This window comes from Equus caballus, chromosome 7 (genome assembly GCF_041296265.1).
Source record: "Equus caballus isolate H_3958 breed thoroughbred chromosome 7, TB-T2T, whole genome shotgun sequence".
Classification (NCBI taxonomy): Eukaryota; Metazoa; Chordata; class Mammalia; order Perissodactyla; family Equidae; genus Equus; species Equus caballus.
This window is the reverse complement of record NC_091690.1, coordinates 64,241,794-64,267,621: the sequence shown is the minus strand read 5'-3', so window position 1 is coordinate 64,267,621 and position 25,828 is coordinate 64,241,794. Positions and strand designations below refer to the sequence as shown.

The 25,828-nt window shown below is 40.7% G+C and overlaps 1 protein-coding gene across 45 annotated transcripts in view; it reads right to left on the bottom strand.

The window, feature by feature from the left end:
• Nucleotides 1-5,931: 5,931 nt before the first annotated feature.
• Nucleotides 5,932-25,828, bottom strand: part of DLG2 (discs large MAGUK scaffold protein 2) — a 1,837,299-nt gene continuing 1,817,402 nt past the window's right edge. For 43 of the 45 annotated variants that reach the window (XM_023646512.2, XM_023646513.2, XM_023646509.2 and 40 more), the window contains 6 exons: nucleotides 23,523-23,573; nucleotides 22,444-22,545; nucleotides 19,890-20,062; nucleotides 17,674-17,783; nucleotides 12,416-12,507; nucleotides 5,932-10,676 (listed from right to left, as the gene is read on the bottom strand). In XM_023646512.2, the coding sequence (XP_023502280.2) occupies nucleotides 10,570-10,676; nucleotides 12,416-12,507; nucleotides 17,674-17,783; nucleotides 19,890-20,062; nucleotides 22,444-22,545; nucleotides 23,523-23,573 (635 nt within the window). In that variant the 3' untranslated portion in view covers nucleotides 5,932-10,569. The remainder of the gene's footprint in view (nucleotides 10,677-12,415; nucleotides 12,508-17,673; nucleotides 17,784-19,889; nucleotides 20,063-22,443; nucleotides 22,546-23,522; nucleotides 23,574-25,828) is intronic. The other 2 variants (XR_011441029.1, XR_011441028.1) reach the window with 1 other exon arrangement.

Here is a 25,828-nt window from a genome sequence, read left to right as displayed (position 1 = left end):
ATGCCTACCACAGCATGGCTGCCAAGCAGTGCCATGTCCACACCCGGAATCCGAACTGGCGAACCCCGGGCCACTGAAGTGGAAGGTGCGAACTTAACCACTGCGCCACCGGGCTGGCCCCAGTAACTTCCTTTTTAAAAAAATTTTTGGTGAGGAAGATTGGCCCTGAGCTAACACCTGTTTCCAATCTTCCTCTTTTTGCTTGAGCAAGAGTGGCCCTGAGCCAACATCTGTGCCAATCTTCCTCTATTTTGTGTGTGGGATGCTGCCACAGCATGGCTTGGCAAGTGGTGTGTAAGTCCGCACTGGGGATCCGAACCTGTGAACCCCGGGCTGCCAAAGCGGAACAAGTGAACTTAACTGCTATGCCACTGGGCTGGCCCCTCACTTTCTTGATTATAAGGAAATATTTTTTTCCAATGCCCTTTTCTTCACAGTTGATTCAGTTTTGTAAATCAGGTGTGTGGCAAATTTCAATACGTGAGGCCTCTGGGGAATCTTTTCAAAATGCAAATTCTGGTTCAGTAGGTCTGAGATATGGCCTGAAATTCTATAATTCTGGCAAGGTCCAGGTGATGCTAATGTCTCTGTTCCCAGAACACATTTTGAAGAGAAGGTGGCAATTTGCCGTTCATGGATGCACAGGGCCGGCTGATGTTTCTGGCACTACAGAGGGTTCTGTCAGCCATTAACAGAAGGGAGGGGGACATGGAGCCTTCGTATAGACCTCTGCGCACTCCCCAGGTAAGCCGGCACCAAGGCCCAGCTCTCGCCACTGCTCTGTATTGCTCTTTTTCCAATGGAACATAGTAACAAAATAGAAGTTTTTTTGTCCCAGCACACACAGAGCATGCTTTCTGTGTTCATTAAACTACAATGTGATAAGTGGGTCAACTTTGGCAAACCAGTGACTAGAAATCTCTTCTTGTGGACTTCCTTGCTTCAGATGATTCGGTGAAATAGATAATGTCAGTGAGGGCAGACAGTGCAGTTGTCGTGTTATCCTGTCTCATTTCCTTTTGCAACCTGTAATTAATTCATCACTGTGGTGGTCCTTCGCTCAGGAGAAGAGCTGAGCCACATTTCTGACAACGTTGGCCTTTGTCTGAGGCTCTGGCCAAAACTTCAGGGATGTAAGGTGATTAACTAAAAAGGGATTTAGATATTACCTGTGGGTTTCAATATCAAGGTCAGGCCTGACACCAAATAACTGAGAATTTATTCTATAAAACACCAAGGCAATTATAGGTCTATTACATTAATTTTCTCTTTCAACCACCACTCTTTCTAAATCTTCTTAAAATGTCTCTTGAGTAATAGCAGAAATAGGGACAAACTTATCTCATAGATTTATGCCTTTTTAAAAAGTTGAGTTTAACATACTTTTTAGTTCTTATTGAATGTATTTGATTTAAGTCTCCAGACCAGGAAACCACCACTTCCAAGGGAATAAAACTCTGCATCGGGTTCTAAGGAATGAGCTTTAATGCATCAAATTGTAATCACAGAAAAGAAGACCTGACTGCACCATTTTACATTGAAGCAGACCTTTGGTGCACTGAATACTCAGTGTGTTGCAAGGAAAACAGAAACTCACCATCTCTCCAGACTCTCCCATGAGCACATGGATTGTCCTGACTCTTGACTAATTGTCCAAGTTATTTCTTGCTTCCTGAAATTCTTGCCACCTGTTAGGCATACCAGTTCTGGAATACTAACCTCCCTATCTCAGGCCAATCTTACCTGCCCCTCTTCGTTCACCTGGCCAGCTAGTCTGTGCTAACTTGTCATCTTAACCTCTTCCCCAGGCAACAAAACTGGATGTAGGTAGGCCAGGCAGATAGCCAATGGGATTGGGCAGGGATGAGCTATCGGGGGATTAACAAATTCAGGAATGTCGGAGGAGAGACTCAGTTTTGCCACAAAGGTTCTTCCCAGGATATGGGCAATTGGGCAAATCGTGAGCAGGTATATGTTTGACTCCTAGATGTCAAGGTCACTCTTTCAAAGTCTTCATGCACTTGCTGGTCTGTTTTAGAGTTTCTGTGTTTTAAGTATCTTTTTTTTTCGATGTCTCTGCTATCAGGCTTGCATTCCTTCAGAAGACAGGCTGTGCCCTGTGAATTTATTTTTTATTTCATCATCTGACTAGAGCCTGGCTCCAAGAAGGTGTTTATTGTTTGCTGGCCAAATGTGTAAGGAATGGCAACTAGACCAATAATTTGCAGCTTCTTTGCAAATGTTTTCTTTGTAGGGCATTTTAAATTAAGCAACCACAAACCTTTCTTTGAATGAAATGTCGGCTTAAATATTCCAAATTTTAATGGGTTGATTGACTCCAGTTTAATGCATGACATATATTTCTATAACTTTATACCCTGAAGAATTTCAGATAGTCAAAATCAAGTGACCATCGTTACTGAAAAGGACTGTGGACTCAAAGCAGATTTGGTGGCTGCAGTCAATTAGGATGAGTAACAATATGAGAAGGAACTGGTTTGGACAGACTAAGTGGGGAGAGTTCCTTCATCTGGAAGTTTTTCATACCAGAACTGCAGATGAAGGAGCACAGTGGCATGCAGAGTCTCTGCAGAAATGTTGCTAAGAATATCAAAGATGCAGGAGTAGCCCATGAAAATCAAACAATTCAATTAGAATACAATCTTTTAACTTGTTGGTTTTATATTTTTTGTTGAATAGAAATCAGCTGCTCTCTTTGAGGGACTCTAACTCCATTATGAAGGAGCAGTGCATCGTAATTTGCTATCTAGAGCCACAAGGATTTGAAATTTTTAATGTCCCCCTGTAAAAAACAGTGCTTTTCTCCCTTATTCTCCTTTTAGATGTAAGTGGAATCAATTGGATTTTGCTGGAATGAAGCCTGCTCTATGTGTTTGTCTTATTGTTTGGACATTAGCTTTCTGCTGTGCTGTCTTCAAACAGGTCACCCTTTCGTGATGGAAGGATGGAAGAGTAGAAGTTACCTGAGTCAATTGTCCAGGCAAGACAGGGAACCACAACCCGGAAGACAGGCCTTGGACAGGAGGGCAGGAGGGAACTTGTGTCTCTCTCAGGCCTCCTCTTTTGGCTTTGAGTAGTTTAAACCAGTGATATTCTTTCTACTGATGTGTCAAAATTAGTTGTGAAGCATGTTGCAAATCATTTGTCATTTAAGTTTTTTTTTCTTCTCATCTGTAAGAATATCTCAAAAATTTTAATATCATATGTGGGAGTTAATTTAGGCAAAAAAGAAATTGTTTGGGTACAGAAAAAGGACTAACAACAAACAGTGTGTAAGCCATGGGTCGTCAGGCCATGCTAATTTTACCTAGGATCTTAAAATAATCAAATAAAAATGTGACAACTTAAATTCAGGATTTAGATTTCCCTTGTGAAGGATGTGGACCAGGGCATTGGAAAATGAAAAGGTCTGTGTTTGCTTTTGAAAAGAGCCATGAGTTCTTCAGTTGCTTTACTGCAGTTTAGAGCATTGCCTTAGGTATCGGGCATCTTTAGTGGGTTTGAGGTCGTTTCAAATTTTACTAGCTGTCTCAGTTGGGTGAAGAGGGTCTGTACATTGGTTTGTGTGACTCTGAAACTAGGACCTGTGAGGACAAGGTAGGAGGTGGCAGAGAGAGGACATGATATCCTGCAGTTCCCAGCAGTGGCGCCCTCTTCAGGAGGAGAGTAAGCTCCTTGGAGCTGGCTGAGCGCAGGTCAGGGCACTGTTTCTCAAACTGTCACTATGACTCCAGTAGGAAATACATTTTACACCTGACACAAACAAAAGGAAACAATATTTATTCCTTACTACATGTGAGGCACTCTAATTTCTATTTCATTAAAAAAAAGTGCTGGTTTATGACCCACTGGTTGGTGAGCAGCAGCAGTTTGAAAAACTCTAGATGGGAGCCTGGCTACTCCAGCGTCAGCATCATCTGGGAGCTGGGTGGAAATGTGGGCTCTTGACTCCTCCCCGCACCTACTACATCAGAATCGGCATCTAAGGTGATTTTTACAATGAAAGAGTCATCAAATTTAACCAGAGCGACTCACTCCCATTTGTGTTCTGGTATGTGGGAGCAAAGGAGATGGAGACAGCAGGCATTTTTCAATTACAGCTGATGTCACAGGAAAGCAGTGCTGAGACCGGCATGGATAATGTCTTTCTCAAGTGGGCTGCAACAGAGTAAAGGCTCTGACATCAGGTCTAGCTGTATTTGAGGGACCTCTGGGTGGTGGGGAAAAGACAGCCTGTGTCACCTGATGGCTGGCCAGGAGCTGAGCACTAAGCCCATCCAATAAATCAGAGTATCTGTTATTTCCCTTTTGCTATCCCCAGTCCTTAGCAAAGTTTCCCAATTATTCTAGCTTTGTCCCAACTGTGCTAAGGACAATTAGGGACAAGGTCTGGACATAACACCGGCTGTAACACTGGAAGGGGGAGGTGATCAGTTTCGTGATAGCAATGGTGCCTCCTGAGATGTCCCTGAGGGAAGGTGAGTCACAGAGAACAAAGGCTGGGATTATGAGACCCAGCAGTCCTGATCCGTGGAAGATATGGTCCTCTGACAACTTCAAAGACTCTGGATCTGGCTGTGCTGGGAAAGCTGGTGGCCCCTCTACAAATGTTCCTTAGCTCTGTGCCTCACTGAGGCTGTTAAATTCTGTCATTTGATACTTAGTCTCAGAGTGCCTATAGAGACCATGGATGTGTGCAGCTTGGCCCTCTTAGGTTCAGAGATGTGCAGTCCACTTCTAGCTTGTGAGACTTCTAGAATGATCATGTTTTAAAATTAGTTACATAGAAATGAAATAGGTCACAAAGAAAAGTCAAAAGCTCTGCTAAGCCCCCCCCCCCCCCCAAATCATCACACCCATTATTGGAATGAATCTGGTTTTTGTGTACTGTTAGTATTACTATTAAACCTGGTGAGAATGTGTGAATGCTAAAAGCTGAATAATTGTCAAAATGGGAGGCCTACATTGGGCTTGTAGCCTCAGTCATGCCTTCTTATGTTACCTCTGATCATCTCTGTTCACTGCCGCCAAGCACCTGGGACAGGGACGGGACATCTGGTGAGACTCCTGTGGTTCACAGTGGTGGCCAAGATGGTATGACCAACAAATCTGGCTTCCCAAATGGCTGATCCAATTATGTGATAGCTTATCGAGAAGCAAAACATACTTCAAAGCAATCACTTTGATGGCAAAATTTCACGCCTTCCACAGGAGGAATTTGTTTTGGTCCTCCAGCTGTCACACCTGTGCTGCCTAAATGTCAATAGCACGAGGCATAGGTTTAACTTGGAGGGAAGAATTTAGACTATTATCTGGCGGATTCAGGTTCCCAAACCTGACATTTTTGGTACGTTCAGATCATCGGAGCTGGTATGTTTCGTGGCCCCAGTATATCTGGTGCCTTTCTTTGCATCATAAGTATCAGATAAGAAAATTTTTTTCTCTATTCTTAGTATCTTCTGGAATCTCACAATTTTGAAACTGGGGAATTGATTTTTTCACTCAGGTGTGGGGGTCGTTAAACTATCTTTTAATACATTGTTCACTCTTGGCAAAATTCTGATTAAAAGTAGGAAATATGGTAACCAAATATTCAAAAATATGCAAAAGCGCTCCTCTCAGCTCCTCTCAGCAATGCCAATAGTTCTCAGAGCAAACCTACTCTAACTATACTTTGGCTCTGAAATCAGATAAATTTAATAAAAATAGAAATGAATGATTCCATTCTTTATGAAATAAGACAAATTATGCTTTGGGAGAAAATAATTTGCTATAAAGTATAAAATGTTTTAATATTTATATCTTATAATAAAACCACGACATGTTTATAAACACTCTATCAAGCATTTTTACAACGGGGCCACTGCTGACAACTGGAAACGCAATAAATATGCACAGACACACTGAGTATGAAATATACATCTTGATTTTATAATCGTGTGTGCTTTATTTTTTACACAAATGGAATGGAAGTGTCGAATATTTACACTTAACAGGAGTGTAAGCTGTGCAGTGTCTCTGTAAACTCCAGCCCAGGCAAGGAGCATTTCCCCCTCCCTCCCATCCTGCACTACAGCTCGATGGAGAACATCCTGTCAGAGAGAAGCACAAAACTGTCATATTGAAAGAATCTAACGGGTACAGCCTGGTGCACTCAGAAGTTAAGACACATTTAGGAAACACAAGTTCAAAAAGGAGATAAGAAAAGTTTGCCATCCCATTGGGAGTCAACCTTCTCATTTGGTTGTCTGTCCTCACGAGTTGCTAGGGAGATTCTGTATTCTGTCTTCTGGATGATCTTTGTCTAAACTGTCCACCTGTCTTAGCTTGTCCTTAGCTGCTACAAGAAACTGCACAGCTGTACAAGAAATGATTTCCGAAGCACAGTTTTCAGTGAGGAAGGATATTTACAGACTGGAGTGTGTGTGGGTTTCCATCCACATTCATTCATACCCAATGTGGTATGTGTATGCATGATATACATACCACATATATCATACATACACATAAGCAAAATGTATATCCACAGACTTCTGGAGGGAGTCCTCTGGCAAATCAGTTGTCACAGGAGGTACTCCACATGCTCTAAGGGAAATGTTCCTTTTTTTCCCCTAGGAGTGACAAATTACTATGATAAACTTAGGAACTAGCCTGAGTCCTTGATTTACATATTTTTGTAGGAATTTAGGCAGGATCAAGACAGGAAGAAAGAGATGTTATTTCACCAGCGAGTCCATTCAATCTCACCAGAGCAATCACCAGCTGAAAAGCCGAGGGGGCTTCACATGAAAATGGGAAAAAGAAAGCTTATGAATGGGAAAAAAAGTCTCTCTCCAAACCAAGGTGATGGCATGGCTTCAGTGAGAAGGAAGAGGTTTGCTATCAGAATAATTGTTGGGGCCAGAGTCTGCCTTTAGTAACAGGAAGTGTCCTCAGAGCCATGGGATGGTGCTGGGGGTGGGCTCCCTTTGGACCAGGCTTCAGGCAGGGGGACACCCAGGTGCCGTCAGGGCCCAGAGCACATGCATCGTCGCTGCCAGGGCAGCGGTGCAGGCTGGCTCAGTGAGGCATGCTGGAGCTGCTCCGGGGCAGAACCTCATGCTCAGCTTTGCTTTCTGGGCTGTGTGGGTGAAATGGTGACCCAAAGTATTTGTGTCATTAGTCCAGCATATGGACTTGCTGTCTGAATCAGCCATGAGCCCTTATAGGACGGAAAACTTAAGGAGCAGGGTGTGGGCGAGGAGATGATCAGAGATATGAAGAGAGAGGAAAGGAGGGGAAAGAGGAATCAGAAGGGAAAAGAGAGACAGAGACTAAAGGAGAGAGAAAGAGATAGAGGAATAAAGGGGAGGGAGTAAAACAGGGGTATAGGAGAAAGTCAACAACAACTTGGGGAAGACAGGAAGGAAGGATAAAAGGGAGAGGAACACAGAATTAGAGATGGAATGAGATAGAAAGAGAAGGGGGAGAGCAAGGAAGAGAAGGAGAAAAAGCCAGAGGCAAGAGCCGGAGGAGTGGTGAGCTTTCCCCTGGCTCAGAGTCCTGAAGGGCTGGCAGTAGGATCTAAGACAGCTCACAGGCACCTGAGTGCGGCTTTGTAAAGATGGGCTCACTAAACAGAGAGAGCCAACCCAAGAGCTTGGGGCCGGCAGAAAAGGCCTGCAAAGAAACGGCCAACAAATCCTGTGGGAGGAGAGCAAAAACCAAACGCCCCTGCAATTAGCTGACAAATGGGATTTTGATTTTGGTAAAGCTGAGACCCCCGTGGTGCTACACATTGTACCAGAGCATGAAAAATAGCACCAGTGACACGATCTGGCACTTTTCCGAAAGGGCCCAGCATGGGAAGGTGACATTGCGCCCCCAGCAAGCCTTCAGATTGGAGAGAGCTCCGGACAAAGTTTGCAGTGTTAGCACCAGTCTGGCCCCAGGCTCCAAGGGCATTTGCACCAGATGTCATCTGGGTAACTTTCATGCCATTTCCATACAAGACGTCAGATTGGCTGCAAAATACACTGGTTCATTGGAGCCATGGAGACCTCAACATTGGGAAGCGCAAGACAACACAACAAATGGAGGTGTAAATTCTATAGGAAAAGACCCTCTCACCAATTTGCTTGGTGATTCTTCAAGCAAATATATATGTATATATATATTTATATAAATCTACATAAAAAAATCAGTGCAAATGCCAATTCTAATCTGGAAGCATCTACACTAGGAAAATAAATAATTACATTACTACAAAACCAAGGGTTGGTGGTTCAATTTGATTGTACTCAGCCACAGCAATACTTAATATTAAATGGAAAGCACATCACACGACCCGCGGAAACATCTACTCATTAATGACAGTCCTTTAAATAAATGGTTGCATGCTCAGTTGAGAAACCAAAGAAGTTATCATAGTGGCCTAAAAGTAGAGCTGGGATCAGGAATGGCATTCTGGTGGAAGAAAACTTCTGGGAGCAATACTGATGAAAATGGGCCTTGACCTGAAACTGGTGAATTGCAGACATGGACACATCCTAAACATTTTGAGCACTCTTAAGGAAGTCTCCGGAAATTTAACTTTCAACAGAGGGAAAATGCATTGCTAGCCCTTCCATTGGCAAAGGCAGCCTCAAGACTATAGGTAGATGCATCATTTTACACATTTGTGTTTTGGTGACTGCAGCCAGGCAGACAGTGATATTTAGAGTAAGATGAAGAACGCTTGTTTTTGGAAAGAGACCCTCATTCTGAGCTCTGATGTTTTACTGTGAAGAAGCCCCATCGCTGCTGATGGCTCTGTCTCTTGCTCTCACACCCCAGCCTGCATGCTGGTTTGCTGCACAGTGTGGCAGAATCCCTGCCAGGTCTGGATGTACCCCAGAAATAAGGCGATGGGGCTTAGTCTGGGCATGCGTAGAACCCAGAGTTGAGTGGTTACTGAGATCACTGAAAAGTCTCTCTCTAAACACCTTGGACACAAACAATGCTGATGTCATGTCATCATCAGCTCTAAAGCAGGATATAGGCTTCAGAAGGTTTCTCTTTTTAATCATCATTATTATAATTGCCAAAAAAATAAACTTGGTCCAGGTGCAGCCCCCAGAAAGGCAGTTCAATTGGTTGAGCTCAAAGTCGTTAATTGTCTTTCCTCATGGTTCTGTCTCTCTGCCCTGTACACGGAAACAAAAGTCTGCATCCCTCACCCCACAAATGGATTCTTCTTTTCTCTCTCTCTTCCTCAAAGAAATAGTGCATCCTGGAACAGATCTCTCTCCATGGCTCTGTACCTTCTCTGGCTGTTATAAAACCTTCAGTTTCATGTGAAACAGACCAAAAAAAAAAAAATCCTAATTACTTATGATTGGCTGAAATACTAAATGATCCTTTAAGAATTGTATGTAAGTAACTAGGAACAAAGTTATTCAACTATTTGCATGGCAGGTCCAGGTTGTTTAATAAGAAAAAACCAAAAACTTCCTTTAGATTATTTGCATGAGTTTGTCTCTGAAAGCCATCAGCTTAAAAATGCATTAACCAAATGTCTTCCAAAAGCATCCATGAGGGCAACTCATTAAGGGATGTGCTCCATGAGAGTGTATCACTAATATGGAAGGGAGATCACGGGAGGTAAGTGAGGGAGAAGTCTTTGTCAGACTTTGGAAGGAACTCAGATGCTCTGAATGGATTATTGGCAACAAAAGGGAGAGTGCAACTTTCAGTTCTTGAATTTGATCATCAGCTGCTGATAGTGCATACATTTAGTCTTTCAATTAATTAGTCTTTACAAAATATTTCACAAAACTTTTAACCTATAGAAATTCGTTCTATACATTTAATATATTTTATTGTATAAATTAGTCTCATCTTTAGTGCCTTCTTTCAGTTTATAAATGGCGAAATAGACAATAAACAATCATAAAGCTAACCCCAGGTGGAATCCCCTCCTCAGTAAGGTCAGTCCTCCGTACACTTGCGAATTTTATGAAATGCTTGTCTTTGCAGATGCCAGTCAAAGAAACTACACACTTATCCTTCCCTCATGTTATGCTGTCTCCAAAGGGACTCCTTTCTTTTTTCCTCCTTTCTTTCTTTCTTTTGCTTGTTAAGAAATCAAAGGATGTGCATAGTTATAAAATTCGAAGTGTACCAATTACAGATGTGGGTAATGGGAAGGTGGGTGAAGTTCAAGTGCTGGCAACTTTTCTTTAAAGCAAAAAAACACAGAGCGCTCAGCAGCTTAATCAGCTCTGGACATCTGCTGGGGTGAGGAGGCTGCCCATCTTTTGGCAGAAAGCCCGTCAGAGGTTCATCCTACACCTGGCACTTTGACCAAATCAAACCCTTCCTGCGTACTGCAATGTCTCTTCTGTCCCACCCTCCGGCCCCGCCGTTTCCTTCATGGCTTCACACAGTTTGTGTTGTACATTCATAAGAATTCACATTGACTGCAAAAACATAAATGCAACAAAAACATAAAAGCCTCCAAGTAGTATATTATATATATTTTGTTCTTCTAAATGCTCTTCTGTTGTTGTTGGAGGTGCAGTAGCTAATTTATAACTTTTCCTTTGAGGGAATCCAGATGAAAGGCCCAGATTGCTCTTCAATAACAAGCTTGCATTGATTATAGATATCTTCTAAGGTGTCTCCTTGGACGATAGCTAGAACAAACCAAACACACCGGAGTTACGAATCATTCCCGGGGCTGAAGAACAACCATCAACCGCACAGCAGAAGCTCAGGTCAGTGACAGTCAACTCATCAGGAAGCTTAATCTTACTTTTCATTGGTAAGAAAAAGTAGGAAATTCATTTACGTAAGGTCACATCAATGATTTAAAAAAAAAATGCTTTTGAGGCATGTCCTGGATCGATAGTAAATGCACCACAGTCTTTCCACTTTCTACATGTTTGTCTGTAGTTCTGGACAATGAATCATCCATTTATTTAAATTTTATGAGTGTCTACTCTGGGCCAGGCACTGAGCTACTCTGGCGTTGATCAATTTTCAGATTGATAGCTCCCTGTTTATCAAAGAAAGCTGGTCTTATAATCTCTGTGCCATACTTACTCTGTCAGGTAGAAATTCAGATATTTTCGACACAGAGGAAATAATATTTTGAAATAAATTTTATTTAACCTCCTCAACCCCTGAAGCCTTTAATAGGAAACCCCATTCATTCTCCAAGTAATCTGCTAAACTGAGGTATTACCATACAGGGCTGCTCACGTTAAGAATCCCTTACGGCAACTACTTATAAGAAAGATAAATAGGAGGAAACACAAACAAACTGCTAAACTGTGTATTATCTAAAACACCAAATCACTTAGAGTAGATTTAAATACATTTTATTTTCTCCTTTGAGCAAGAGCGATCTTGTAGATTGATCCCCAAAACACTTCAGTACTATCTACATGACAGTAGAGCTTAAAAACAGATTGCTACTGAAACATGGTTTAGATCTTTAAAAACAACTCTCAGAATATATTGACTACTGTATTTTATTTCTGAATATAAACCACTGGTCAAAATGTACATTGTTTTGATTTGATGTTCCCACCTGGATGTTCTTTTAGGATGAAACATAAGTCATATCTTTGTTATTGATAGAAGCTTTACTTAAGATCACCCAATTCAACATATTTGCAAATTGCTAAGCCACAGGGGTTTTCACATTCTGAATAAGATAAAAAATAAAACATCTAACTTCAAATAAGGTAATTCAGGAGGAAAGTTCTTTTTAAACCATCAGTCGTAGGGCAAATTCTACAAAGTTTGTTTACTCTGTGGATTTGATCAGCGTCTCATGAAAGTACATAAGAATAGAGGACTCAGGATACCCAGGACAATAAGATCTTCCTTTATTCCTCAAACTCAATGATTCCAAGGAAATATTTAAAAAGAAAAAAAAAGTTTTACATTGATACTTGACATGGAGTTAGTTGAAACACAGGGGAAGCATTTCAAGCATCTTGTTCAAGTGCTGCTAATGGAGAGACAGGCATGAAGGTCGTTAAGTGGAGAATAGAGGCCCAGAACTTGCTTCTCAAGAGGAACTGCTTTGGACACTGCACCTTTCGAGCCCTAAAAGTTTCTTTTTCAAGTTTTCTGATGATATCCAGGAGATAGTTTAATGAAGTATAAATTCCTAAAATCTCCTTAATTAGCAGGAGATAGCTCAGTGGCATCTGCCACTCATGGTTTTAGATAGGGCCAATGGGAACCTGGAAGCTGGCTGCGGCTGAATCCAGAGAACAGAGAACCCAGAGTTCTGGATCCAATGGGAGAAGCAGAAAGAAATGAGAGATCTCAGCAGGAGGGTTTTAGGGCCCAGGTGTACCAGGCCCAGAGCCCTCTTTATTCCAAATCTTCTTTCTCACAGTAGGGTAAATGAACTCACCTGTAAAATATTCTCCAAATTCTTGTTCTAGCTTAATTGCACGATCATAAGTTTTCTTGGCTTGTTCCTCTGTTAGACGCTTATTCATCTCCCTGGGAAAATGAGAGTTTGGAATTAGAACACACAGGGAATATACTAAATTCTGAAAAATTAAAATCTATGGCAACAATGAATCCTACAGGAAGCCTAGCGTAATCTTAGCAGCAGCTTCCTAGTCCTCATTTGGGATTCTTCTTTGCCGGAATAATTTCAGCAGCAAGGACCCCCTCCCAGGAGCTCACTGTCTCAGAGGGCAGTCTCTTGGTCCACATTGGATTCAAGCAGAATCTGTGTCCTTATGGTTTCCAGTCACTGGTCCCTGTTCTGTCCTCTGCAGTCCTGTAGAGTAGGACTAAACTTCCTTCCTCCATGGCAGGCACTGGGGTCTTTAAATCAAGAGCTCATGTGTCCCTTGAGGCTTCCACTCCCTCAGAATAAACTGTCCTACTTCCTTCATCTATGCTTTCATTAGATGGCCACCCTTGGGTTTCGTTCTAGTCTATCTCAACCTCTCTTTAATGTGGGATGTAAAATTAAATGAAATATTCCAAGGGTGGTCAGAGGGAAGAGAAGACGTGGAAAGAAGGAAAGGTACATCACAGCATTTTGGACCTCATTACATCTGAGAGAACAAGACTCGACTGTTCTCAGGTCCTGACCTTGCAGAAGGCTTTGACTCTTCCACTCCCACATCCTCCCCAAGGGCTGCTGTTCGTCTTCACTGTGTAGCAGGAAACATGCAGAGTGGAGAAACATAGAAAGTGCTTCCAAAGAATTATAGAAAATGTGACAGGCCCCTTAGGCGTGTTTATCTTTCAGTTCGAAAAGGCATTCTGCAGCTCTTGCTGCTCGCCTTCTGCAAATGGTGAGGCAAGTCTATAGCAACCGGAGCCCTGACCTTCCTGTTTTCATAATCAAATGGAACCTTGAGGAGCTGCTAAAGAAGGCTTGAATTAAAATGGACACAGAGAATGCAGCAATCAAAAGCACTGGGACCAAAATATTTTCAAATAAGCTATGAGTAAGTAACACCAAATAGTGAACCAGGATAGAGGAGCTTGGTAAGAGAGAAGTTCCAATGTCTACTTTTATTTTTCTTCTGATAGTAGAATGGGCTCCAAAGGAATTATGCCTGAGACTCTCTGTCCCTTTCTCTCTGTTAGTCTGTCAACCATTGGTGTGTCATTAATGATTAAGTGCTGCTTAATCATTGTAAGATGACTTAAATCCAACCTAGTCTCAAGGACAAATTGAAGTGGGAGGGAAATGGAAAATAACATCTACTGATTCCTAACCAGTGGCAGCTTTAGTCTCCCACTCCTCTAGGTGTTAAAATTTTTTTGTCTACCAAACATCTGCACTTATTAAACAAAAATTATTTTACCTTCCCATTTTTCTTAATCAAAGACATTATTAATCAAAGACTGACAATCATTGCCTCTGATCATCGTAAGAATACTAGTGTGACTGCACTAGGCTGGTAAAAGTCCAGCCAAGAGCAAAGACATTTTGGTTGGTCCATTGGGATGCGTTTCAAATGTGTGTAGAATTTCAGAAGACTTGCTGCACTGCTGCCTTTGCATGCCACTTAGGAAGCCAGAGATTGGACTCCAGAGCATGTGGTCTTAACCAATTCCCTTTTCAGAGCAAGTAACTGAGGCCTGAAGTAGTAAAGGGGCTTGCCTAAGGTAAAAGAGTAAATCTGATGTAAACTCAAAGTTTTTGTTTTTGTTTAACAATTTTTAGTCAAATAGACTTTCCATTATACCAAGACTTTCTTTCAAAAGACTCTTATTTGGAAAAAATAAAAAACCGAGGTCACACATTAACATGAAGCTGATGGCTGCAATATAAAGAAGTGGGAATGTCTTGTTGTTGTATAAACTCATCTTGCCCTAAGGGATGGTATCTATAAATCTCCTCCTAAGTGGCACTAGCCCTAGAAGCTAGGAGTGGTTGTCACTCTTGGGTGCAGAAGATGCTGGGCTAAATCCAGGGATACTTTTCACAGTGTCTGTTTTGCTGCAGATGTCAAGAAGTCAGATAACTCTGGATCTTCTTTGACTTCTCTGGTCCATGCTGGTTTGTCTTCTCTGAATTCCCTTTGCATTTGTTGTAGCAATGAGTGAATTTAAGCTTTAATCCTCTAAAATATAAACTTGTTTTATCTCCTTGCTTAATCTTTGATTTCTTTGAGGGCAGAGATCATGGCTTGTTCATCAGAATATGGTGTGGAGCCTGACTCAACATGCGTTTGTTGAATGAATAAGTGAATGAATGAAGAGCTGGATAAATAAACGTAATTATGATATAGTTGAAGACAGAAGTCAACAAAAGCCATCATGGGAACACGAAGGTAAAAGTAGATTGGAGGTGGCAGGGTCAAGAGACATGGGAAAGCTTCTCATTGCCATGGGGTGAAGGCAGGGAATATAAGTCACATGGAGGAACAATATAAAAAGAACATCACTTTAGTGTATGCCCTTGATTTCATGCTCCTCTGAAGAGTCAGCTATGTATGTGCTAATAAGCTCTGTGGTTTGATGTGGATGATGCACTTGAGAAATAATGTGTGCGATGATGTATCAATGCCTAAATGTGACAGCTGTCATACTTTTGTTCCAGCTGACCTAGCATTCACTCCTCCCTGGGAAATGGGCAATTCATTCCAGCTTTGCTCCTGAAGTAAAGCCCTCAGAAAAGAGTGAACTGAAACAGTAAACATCTAGCGTTTACTAATACGATCACATTGGTTTGAATGTCACCATTCCTGTACTCGAGACCTATGAATATGGCTGCAGCAAATTCTGTCAGATTCACTGTCCTCCTTGTGGAATCTGCCTTCTGTATGTTTAATTTTCCTTGGTGATAAGTGGCTGTGACAGTGTCCTAAGGCAAAACTAAATAAGTCATCTCGCAGTTGTGGAAGGAAGTAGACCCTCTCCTACAGGCACCATATGGGACTATCTCCCACTATCACACTGAACCAAATGTACAACTGCTGCTTCCCCCTCAGGCCTCACTACCCCAGAAGCCATTTATCCCACTGCATGTTTATGATATGAAAACTTATTTTTCTTTTTCTGAAACAGGTCTTTAAGATGCTGTTCCTAGGAGGGGAGGGGCATTTTTCTATTCTTCTTATAAGTGTTAGCATTACTGATAACATATATGAAGCTCTTTACAAAGATTGTAAATCACTTTTACATAATGAAATTTATGGTTGCTTAATTCACTTTGTGCAATGCCCAACACAGAATCCTACACGAGGAGAAATTTAATACATGCTATTGGGGATAATACTATCAAGAACCATTATTTTATCATCAACACATATTTTTCCATGTACCAACTTTGGCAAAGCTTTTTATGGTATAATTTAATACTAAACTCATGGGGCTGAAGGTACTGTCAGTGACCTCCTGATTTTATTTTTTCATCTTGGGAAGAACCTTTGTCCATATTTTATTTATGGGAATATATTTTGCTTTTAAGATACATCTCTGGCCATTTTCCCAGAGATCAGCCACGTATTTAACTCAATTCTCTTAGACTGCAATTCCAGCTACTGCAGCTCGCTTCGCTTCTTCACCCTCAGAGAAGGTGCGAAACAGTCAGTCGATACCCTCTGCAACTAACTGCTTTCACCTCTGGGACTCGGTAATTTCATTTTCTTTGGTCTTTTCATAAACACTGTTTTCCAGTACTTTGTGGTTCACTTATGAACCGTGTCAAATTCTTCAAGGTCTTGAGGCCCAGATAGAGGCATATTTGAGCCAAGTTCTTGCAGCAGACGCACTGGCATTATCTCTTGTGACCTCTTAGAAAAGGTCCTGTTGATGTGTTTTGTGATGATAAAATAGTTTTATTCTTTTTAAAAGGAAGTAACTTGAAATCTTTCATAGTAATAATAGCTACTGTTTCGTGAGTGCTTACCATATGCTGAAGATCGTATGGAGAGCTTTACATTCATGATCTTGTCTAACCTTCACACTAGCTCTGTGAGGTACATATTATTAATGCGCCTAGTTGAGAGGCAAGGAACTAAATTTTACAGAGGGCAAGCCCCTTGTGGAGGTCACGTTACTGATCAGCGGCAAAGGAAAGAACCACACCTGGCCTGACCACTTTTCAAGTCCCCGCTCTTTCCCCCTTTGTTCTGCTCCTTTATGGCTACTGCAGCCTCATGTTTGTGCAGGAGTCGTCTACAAACCAAAGCCAACGATGTCTATTAAGTTGCCACAGAAACTGTGTTACTTTATAGCCAGATCATGAATATCTGCCCAATTTGCTTACTGCTTTTTGAATGAAGATATTTTACAAGTCCTCTGAAAAATGACAAGTCCAAATCATGTATTTTACCCTTGTTTGTAAAGGCACAGGCATGGAGCTATTGGTTAAGGTGATAGATGTTTTACTGCCGTGCTACTAAGAAAACTCCCTATTAGGGGCCAGCCCAGTGGTGCAGTGATTAAGTTTGTGCCCTCTGCTTTGGTGGTCTGGGGCTTGCCAGTTTGGATCCCAGGCGCAGACCTATGCACTGCTTATCCAACCATGCTGTGGCAGGCATGCCACATACAAAGTAGAGGAAGATGGGCACAGATGTTAGCTCAGGGCCAATCTTCCTCAGCAAAAAATAGGAGGATTGGCAGCAGATGTTAGCTCAGGGCTAATAATCTTCAAAAAAGAAAAAAAGAAAACTCCCTATTAAAGATAGTGCTCTCCATACATGAGGTTTTAATTAAGGGACATAAGAACTCTATGCTAGAACAAAGTGAAATGTCAATGGGAAGAGTCTAAAATACTGTCTGCTCCCTCTATAAAAACCCACACATTTAAAAAGCTTTACCAGTGAAACTGCTCTCAGAAGTAAGAGATAATTCAAAGACAACTGCTTCCTATCTTTTGGAAAACAAAACAAAACAAACCAACCTACCTTCAAAACAACAAAAGAAAGCAAAAAAATCACACGCACCAAAAACAACTTGTAAAATGAAAATAAAAGTCAAGAAACATTAGTGAAGACATTTTAAGAATTACTGACATTATGTCTCTAGTGGTTCAAAGAAACTTTAATATATCTTTATAAAAAGGGAATGCTTGAAAAAATCAGCAATGGCACTTCCCATCTGTAAGCACTTATGATGAAGAGCTGTTAACAATTTGCTGTGTCATGTGGAACAGGGGCTGGAGGAAGGCCTCCAGGGCCCTCCACTTACATCAGAGGTTCCAGAGACTTGGGCTTAATGAAGATGGCAATGGGGTAGAGCTGGGCAACTTGTAACCGCTTGATAGCATTTCCTGATACGTCAAGTATACAGTGTTTGCCCTGGTAGAAAGAGAAGAAAAATATGGAGTTAACCCAGAAACAACGATCATAATCCAACCAAAAAAAATACTCTAAGTATGTTTTAGAGGAAGGTAAGGGGTACTGCATTTCTAAAGGTTGAAAAAAGATCATTGCAAAGCATAAATAAGTTGATACACAAGGTCATCACTGAATGCTTGCAATAACTCATATTTATTATTCCCTTATTAAGTGTCTGCCACTGGGATAGACATTTTACTTGTGTTATCTCAGTTAACTTTATTTTCTTAAATAAATACCTGATGCTTTGCACAAAGAAGATACACAGCCATATGCAATATGACTGATCCATTCTCACGAAACTCTCATAAACCATCTCCAAAGACAATTGTCAAGAAGAAATTCCCTACCTGGGAGGTAGGTATTATCAACTGCATTTTGCAGAAGAGAAGACTAAGGCTTAGAAATATTAACTAACTTGCCCCAAGTCTCAGTGCTAGGAGGACTCACCCAAGTCTTGAGCACTGACAGAATTGTTGGTTGTAATAAATAGATACCTCATTGTCTCACTCTGACCAATGTTAAATCTGGAAGAACGGTAATCATGTGAATTTAGAAGAACTCCATAAACATTTGTTGAGTGCTTACATGGATCCCGCCCTTGATATGCTCAGTCTGGTATAGCAGAGGACAGACACGAAAAGAGTTACCTTAAATATTATATCTTAAATGATGAGAGAGAGGCTTGCACAGTGTATGTAAATTTCTTGTTTGTTAACAAATAAAAACCCTATTACATTATAGTACACCTCATTTAACTTGGCTTCCCCTGCAATGAATGCACAAAGCAAGGAGTTGTTTTATAAAGTATTTCTGGAAAAGCAGATACATTTGCCACACATCATATTCTACCCCCTGGAGAGGAATGGCTTCATTACCCTGAGGCTGGAAGAACTTTTCACAAGAAGAGAAAAAGCATATTATGCACATAGGACAGTCCTAAATCAATAATAGGGGATAAAAACTCATCTATAATATCCACATGAAAACAAAGAGTTCAGTGACTACTTGAGCTCTTATAGGAGAAACACACTAGGATAGTTTAAGCCTTTATCACTTAAGTAGTAAGTTCCAAGTTTGCTATCTGTGAAATGCAGCTGCTATATAAAATGTCTAAATGCTGTTTGATTATTCACCAGCCAAAATATTTCAAGTTAACAAAGGTTGTATCTACATTTTCAAAGAGGAGAAGAGATGTAATTATCCAGGAAACAGATTAGAAACAGTATGATGGAGCTCACAGAACCTAACTTTTGAGAGAGAGGAAAATAGACATAACTTCCTACTGTATTCTCAGATAAACATTAAAATTTCTTATTTAATTGTTTTAACCAGTACATCAAAAGTGGGAAAAAAGGTTGTGTCCAATGAAATCAACCCAGCAAATATGAATTATATAACAAATATGATTGGCTTTCAACTCTTTTTTCCTCCTATGAAGTTGGTTCTCTATGTTTACCGATTAAGATCTATAGGCCGATCTTAAAGCCACACTCGAGTGCCTTCCTAGTCTATTCTCTCTTGAACATTCTCCTCTTTTCCATGCCCTTGAAATTATCAGCAGGAAGGGAATTGCAGCATCTCTAGCTCCTCTAAGTTGGAATTTCTGCCAGTTAACAGGCTAGGCAGTCCTCCCCATCAACCTACCCCTCCACCATGAAGACTTCAAGTTTTTAGGGAGATAAAACAAAACTCCTGCTAACAAAAAGAATTGAGGATTCTGATCTAAACAACCAAGAATAATAAAGCTTCCTTAAATTCAATGTTGTTTACTAGGGCCAAAGATAGGTGAGCAAGGACAAAGTGAATCTCCATAAACTCAAAATTGTTAATTGCCTTTAGGTTTATAGCACCCCCTGCCCCCCGCTCACATCAGTCAACATACTTTATTGAGATTAGAACAAAGATTAATGACCTTGCTCTAAAGTGATTCTCTGCTTAGAGGTCTTAAAAGGAATATTTAATCAAAATTTACAACTGCAATCAGGAAAGAGTAATGACCAAAAAATGCAGTTTGCCACCTGGGAATCCTCCTCAGGGAAGGTACAAGATGATTGGTAAACATACCCTTTCAGCTACAAATCTCACAGACTGCACACTGGTTCCATATAAGTTGTCATTGTACTGGCCAGCTTCTATAAACTTGTGCTCTTGGATGTCTTTCTCCATTTGTTCTCTGGAAATGACAAAGTGATAGTCTCTGCCATCTACCTCGTAGTCACGCTTTGGCCTCGTAGTATCTTTATAAAACAAAAAAATAATGAAATTAAGGTACATTTATACTCATAAATTTCATTTATACCTATTTTCTTCATCACACCCTCAACACAGATATATTAAAAATATGTAATACGATAGCACATGACATAGTAACAGGTATCTGTCTTAGCCTTTTACTGTAAATAGGCAGAAAACTAGACAAAATACATGGAAAAGCTATTTTCAGGCATCAGACAAAGGACAGTGCAGGGCTGTGATTCTTGAGAGAAGAGAAACACATGAGGGGAACTCTACAATCACTTCCATTTCCAATTAGAGGGTCTAGAGGTCACATAATGCTAGGAGATGCTGGAGTTTAGCCAGAACTGGGCATTTGGTTGAGATCTCAGAAAGCCCACATATTAGAAGGGTACTCTAGACTTACTCCAGACTCATCTTCACAAAGTCTAAAACCAAGTCATAACTGGGAGAAGTTGATCTGCCCTTAAATTATTATCTGCCAGCACAAAAACTTAATATTCTATAAAGGAAGATAACAAAATCCAGACTCTCAACAATGTAGCATTACAATGTCCAGCACACAATAAAAGATTATAGGACAAGCAAAGAAGCAAGAAAATGTGTTATATAACTGGGAGGAAAAAAAAAAAAAAATAGACACACAATATAGGTATAGTCAGGAGTTTTAAAAGATGTAAAATGAGATCTTCCAGTTAAGGTGTGACTAAATGTTATGAACTTTAACCATGGTTACAGGTGGCTAAAATTCTTGGTAAGAAGAGAAGGGAAAATAATCTATCAATATGAATAAAAACTTAACATATTTCCTATCTTTGACTCAGATATTCTCTTTCTAGGAATCTATCTTAAAAATTAATGCAAACTTTAGGTAAAGCTTTATCCTTAAAGATATTCATTATATTAATTTATAAATTATAAATAATAATTATATTTTAATTATAATTCATAACAGTGAAAAGTAGAAAACTAAAATACCCATACATGAGGAATGATTGACATAATCATTGAAAATATTTATATAAAATTTTAAATAACATTAAGCAAAAAAAATTGTGTATATCTTATATGTACCAAACCACAAGAGAAAATGCATGCATAGGAAGAAAGAATAGATGGAAATTTATAAAAATATTAACAGTGATGTTATCTTTGGGTACTTGGGTGTGGGATTCTGCATGTTTTTTTATTTTCTTGTTTAACTTTCTTTTTAGCATTTTCCAAGTTTGGCACAGTAAACATATATCAATCATTATAAAATAGTGCTATTAAAAAAAGAGAAAGAGAAGAGAGTTTTGGTGGAGGGGAAAGTGGAAATGGTGTTTAAGGATTGGTTCTGAGCTTTTTCTTTCAAAAGTGGAGGAGCAAACAGGAAGCTACTATGAACAGACTAGGGTTTGACTTGATTGTTTTTATCTAGAGTCTTTCTCAGGATATGTACTATGGCAGGATCTCTTCCCAGAGCCTTTGCTGGGGACAGTTTCATGAGATATCGCAATCATCCTAGCTCTTGTGTGCCCATGTATTGCACACATGCAATTCCTGCTATTCTTATGTATTCCAGGTGACATTTGCAGTACTGAAATGTAAGAGACACTGCTAAACATAAAGCTTAAAAATTGTAGAGTGAGAAAGAAATATTTGTTGGGATCAGATTTAAGAGCTTAATTAAATTAAAATTTCCTAGTGAGTTTGTCTATATACACAGGAGATGTCCATGCATTTTTTTTTTGAGATACGGTGAAAGTAAAGATAGAAGTGGGTGAGTGGGAAGTATGGTGGGGTGGGAGGAGGTGGAAGAGGTATAATCTTACAGGGTTATGCCCAGAGTGATACATCAGGAGACCTGATGGTTGTCCATAATGACAAGAAAGCAGATTAAAGTCTGTAATAGCCTAGAGGGTGGATTTAAGTTTTATACACCTTCTTGTCTTCATCCTCCCAACACTTAGGCCTGATAAAACCCATGGGAAAAGCTATTTTGTTTTGTGATTGACATATGGCCCTGCAGTAATCCTGAGATGATTTTAATATATGGCTTCTATGGGAAAAGATGCTTCAGTAGCATTTCAATCAATCTATAATAACATACTGATGCCTATCCTAAATCCTATGCTATTTTAAATGCTATGGGAGTTACAAAGAAAGGATGCATCCTGCCTTCTGGGGACCACAGTCAGTTTGGAGAACATCGTTATACTTACAATACATGGCAGCATAGATGAGAAGTGTTAGGCAGAGAAAATTAAATAAGATACTCAGATAATAGGTAACTGATAGTATTTGAATCACTGTAGAGACTATTGGAGGAATACAATTATTACATTTTATAATCTCAAAAGGAGACAGCTTTTTTCCTACAGAAACTGGAAATGATACTTACGAGGCACACAGGAGCCAAATTTGTCAGGGAACTCAGATATCAAGTCGTCATTGATCCGATCCTTCATGGGGCCCAGGATAATCACTGGCCGGGTATAGTTTACTGCAGAGAAGGAAGGGAAGATGCAGATGAGGAGAAAGACTTGGAAATGACTACAAAACTGTCCTGCAAGGGTGATTCTTAAGGCGAAATTGCCAAAGAGTAAGAACTGCTGAGGGCATTACTTCATGGAATAAATTGCCCAGACAGCCTTGCATAGGGAAGTTTATGTTTAACACTGTAGGCTGGCTATGCCTACTTTCTGGAATTTGCTAACAGGGAAAAGCAACTGCAGTCTCTGTCAATGAAAGGAAACATTTGGAGGGGGTTTGCTTACTCTTAGGTTATGCCCACACAATGTCAAAACAACTACTGAATTTAGTCAATTGAGTGGGAGAAAAAAGATTCCAAAGCAGCTATTTGACCATTGTTCAGACAATGATTTTAAAAAGTAATTGTTAGTGGTAATGATACCTTATGCTTTTATAATTTTTTTCCTCGGCTCAAAATACTCTCCACACTCTGCTGGGGTTTTCCCAATTCCTTTGTATCATGGAGTTAGGAGGAACTCTAAAATTCATTTGGTACAATGCCTCATCGAATGCTTGAATTTTCTCTGCAATATCATTGTCAATAGCTAGTAGCCTCTGTATAAGGCTTCCCAGAAAAGGAAAAGCAGCCCACAGATGGCCTGTGTCTTAGGACAGGTCTCCTAGAAAGCCCTTCTCAATACTGAGCTGATGTCAGTCTCCCAGGAGATTTTATCCATCGGCCATAGAGGTGGGGCTCTTTACTGATTTGGATGCGCTCCTTCCCATTAAGGATCACTCATCTGGAGGGCTGCTCCATTCTCTTGGGAGCTGTCATTGCCCATGCTTTGAAAGGGAAAAAGTTTGTTTGTTCATAGGGCCAAAGAGAGAGCAAGTTCTGGTTGAGTATTAAGCAGAGTTTATTTTCTAGTCCTCCAAACTTTCCCTCCTGTAATGGTGTCACTTGTTGTGGCTTGGAAGTCAGAAACCAGAGCACAGTGGGAAACTTACTTTCCTGCCTTGTGACAGGCTCATAAGAAAGAATGAAGTCTTCTTGCCCTCCTGAGAAGAGAAGAAAGAAAAATTACAGTGGACTAACAACCAGTCATATGCCACAGCTACAAGCCCTGCTCTGAAATACAGGAAACAGACACAGTTAAGAGTTAATTTTCCTTGCTTTCTCTCCTTGAACCAACCCCAAATCCCTTCATCCTCATAAAACTCTTAACACTGGGGCTGGCCCAGTGGCGCAGCGGATAAGTGCGCACGTTCTGCTTCAGCGGCCCGGGGTTCGCCGGTTTGGATCCCGGGTGTGGACATGGCACCGCTTGGCACGCCATGCTGTGGTAGGCGTCCCACATATAAAGTAGAGGAAGATGGGCAAGGACGTTAGCTCAGGGCCCGGCTTCCTCGCGAAAAGAGGAGGATTGGCAGCAGTTAGCTCAGGGCTAATCTTCCTCAAAAAAACAAAACAAAACAACACTGTTACACTGTCAGGTTATTGACAGTCATAACTCTAAGTAACTACTGGAGGCTAGATACCTGCAGCTCAGCAGGGCAGTGACCTATGAGACTGCTTTCCGTCTGACACTGAGAAATGGAGTGCCACGGCCTCTACACTAAGCATCATTACTTAAAGGAAACTGTTTAGTTCAAGGAGAGGGTCCATCCAATAGTTTGTTGCCACATTATCAGAATTTCTGGACCTTTTATTTCATCTTCTATTTCGCAAAGAAGCTCATTGTTCAAAGACAAGTGTCTGCTAGTTTCATTTATGATACAACATCTTCATCAGTATATACTACAGGACACTGAGGATTCTGCTCTAAGGATAATTCGTCAGAAAAATGCTGAGTCAACTCAAGAAGATAAAAAACTGAGGAGGACTCTAAATCACTGGTAATAATTGCTGCTAAATCTAGCCTTGAAACTTTGGAAAGAGAACTAAGGAAGACAATGTAGTAACAGCGTCAGCCCTTCCACTGTTATTTGCCCCAAGCTTTCTGATTCACAGTGGGCCTCAATTCTACAAATAACCACGGAAAGTAAGTTGGTTTTAGGCAATCATTTTTTCAGTCATCTGTTTTATCCAATTGAAGAACCAGGCATGAGATTAGCTTGTGTCAGCTGCAAACCCAGAAGGGTCTACTCTTTTATGTGCATTAGGGCTAGGACTGACTTTCCTTTGGTGGAGAAATAGTTTAGGGTTGTTGAAAAGGACTTCCCGTCTGCTGTTCTATAGAGGAGGGGTATCACATGAGGCAGTTTCTCCTGAAACCAAAGGGCAGCGACTCTCATTGCTTTGTCTCCTCATCACTCCTGAAACACTTCCGCAGCCTGTCAATGCCACGTGCTCCTCCTTCAATAGCCAGAGCATCATGTGAGGTGAGTTCATTTCATAAAAGGAGTTAATATCACAGACACTTTTGATAGTGAGAATGATTTCAGGAAAGTAAGCAATACGAGGATAAAGCTGTGAAGTGCAGATGTCTTCCCTGGAGACTGGGCAGCTGGAGTGGGGTGGGGTTGGGGGTGTCTTACTTTTTCAAGAATGAGAAATGGCACCAGGCCTATGTCACATCCTACCTTACCCTCAAGCAGGGCCTACTCTCAAAGTGGCACTGCTATGCCAAGCTACTTCCTAAAGGCCCAGAGAATGGGCCTTGATTCTCCTTCTAAGTGGCAGTTACTCGTAGCTGCCCCAGAAGTGTTCAGGGGACATTTCCACATCTGGGCAGGGGTTTGGTATATGAAGAGTCAGATTCAATTTTTTTTTTATTCAGGAAAAAGTGATTCCATTTTAATAAGCTAAACTACTGAAATTTATAGAAGCTAGGCCAATAAACAAATAAATGAAGGTGACTGATTGCTAAATCCCAGTTATCTAAAGCCTGAGATACATAGAGGTCATAGGAATTCAGAAGATATGGGTAAAAATGGTGGCAAAAAAGCATAGCTCTAGGGATAGAAGCATGGCAGACTAACATGGCAGTGTTAGACTGTAACTTTACAGGGAAATCTCCGTGGAATGAGCAATATGTGAGAGGAGAATCCAGACCATGGCATAACAAAGGTTTTAAGCATCAGGTGATACTTATGCCTCTCCACTAGACTGGGAACTCCATAAAGACAGAGATCAATGAGTTTGCATTATGATTTTAGTGGTAGGAAACAGGCCGAGCAGTGAGGCCAAAGATAGGTTCTACTTTGTGCTTCTACCTTTATGCTTTCACTTTGGGAAGTGTAGTTTTCTCTAAATAAATATAATATGTCATGTTCCCATAGGAGTCTCTTTGCAATGACCTTGCAAATCATTC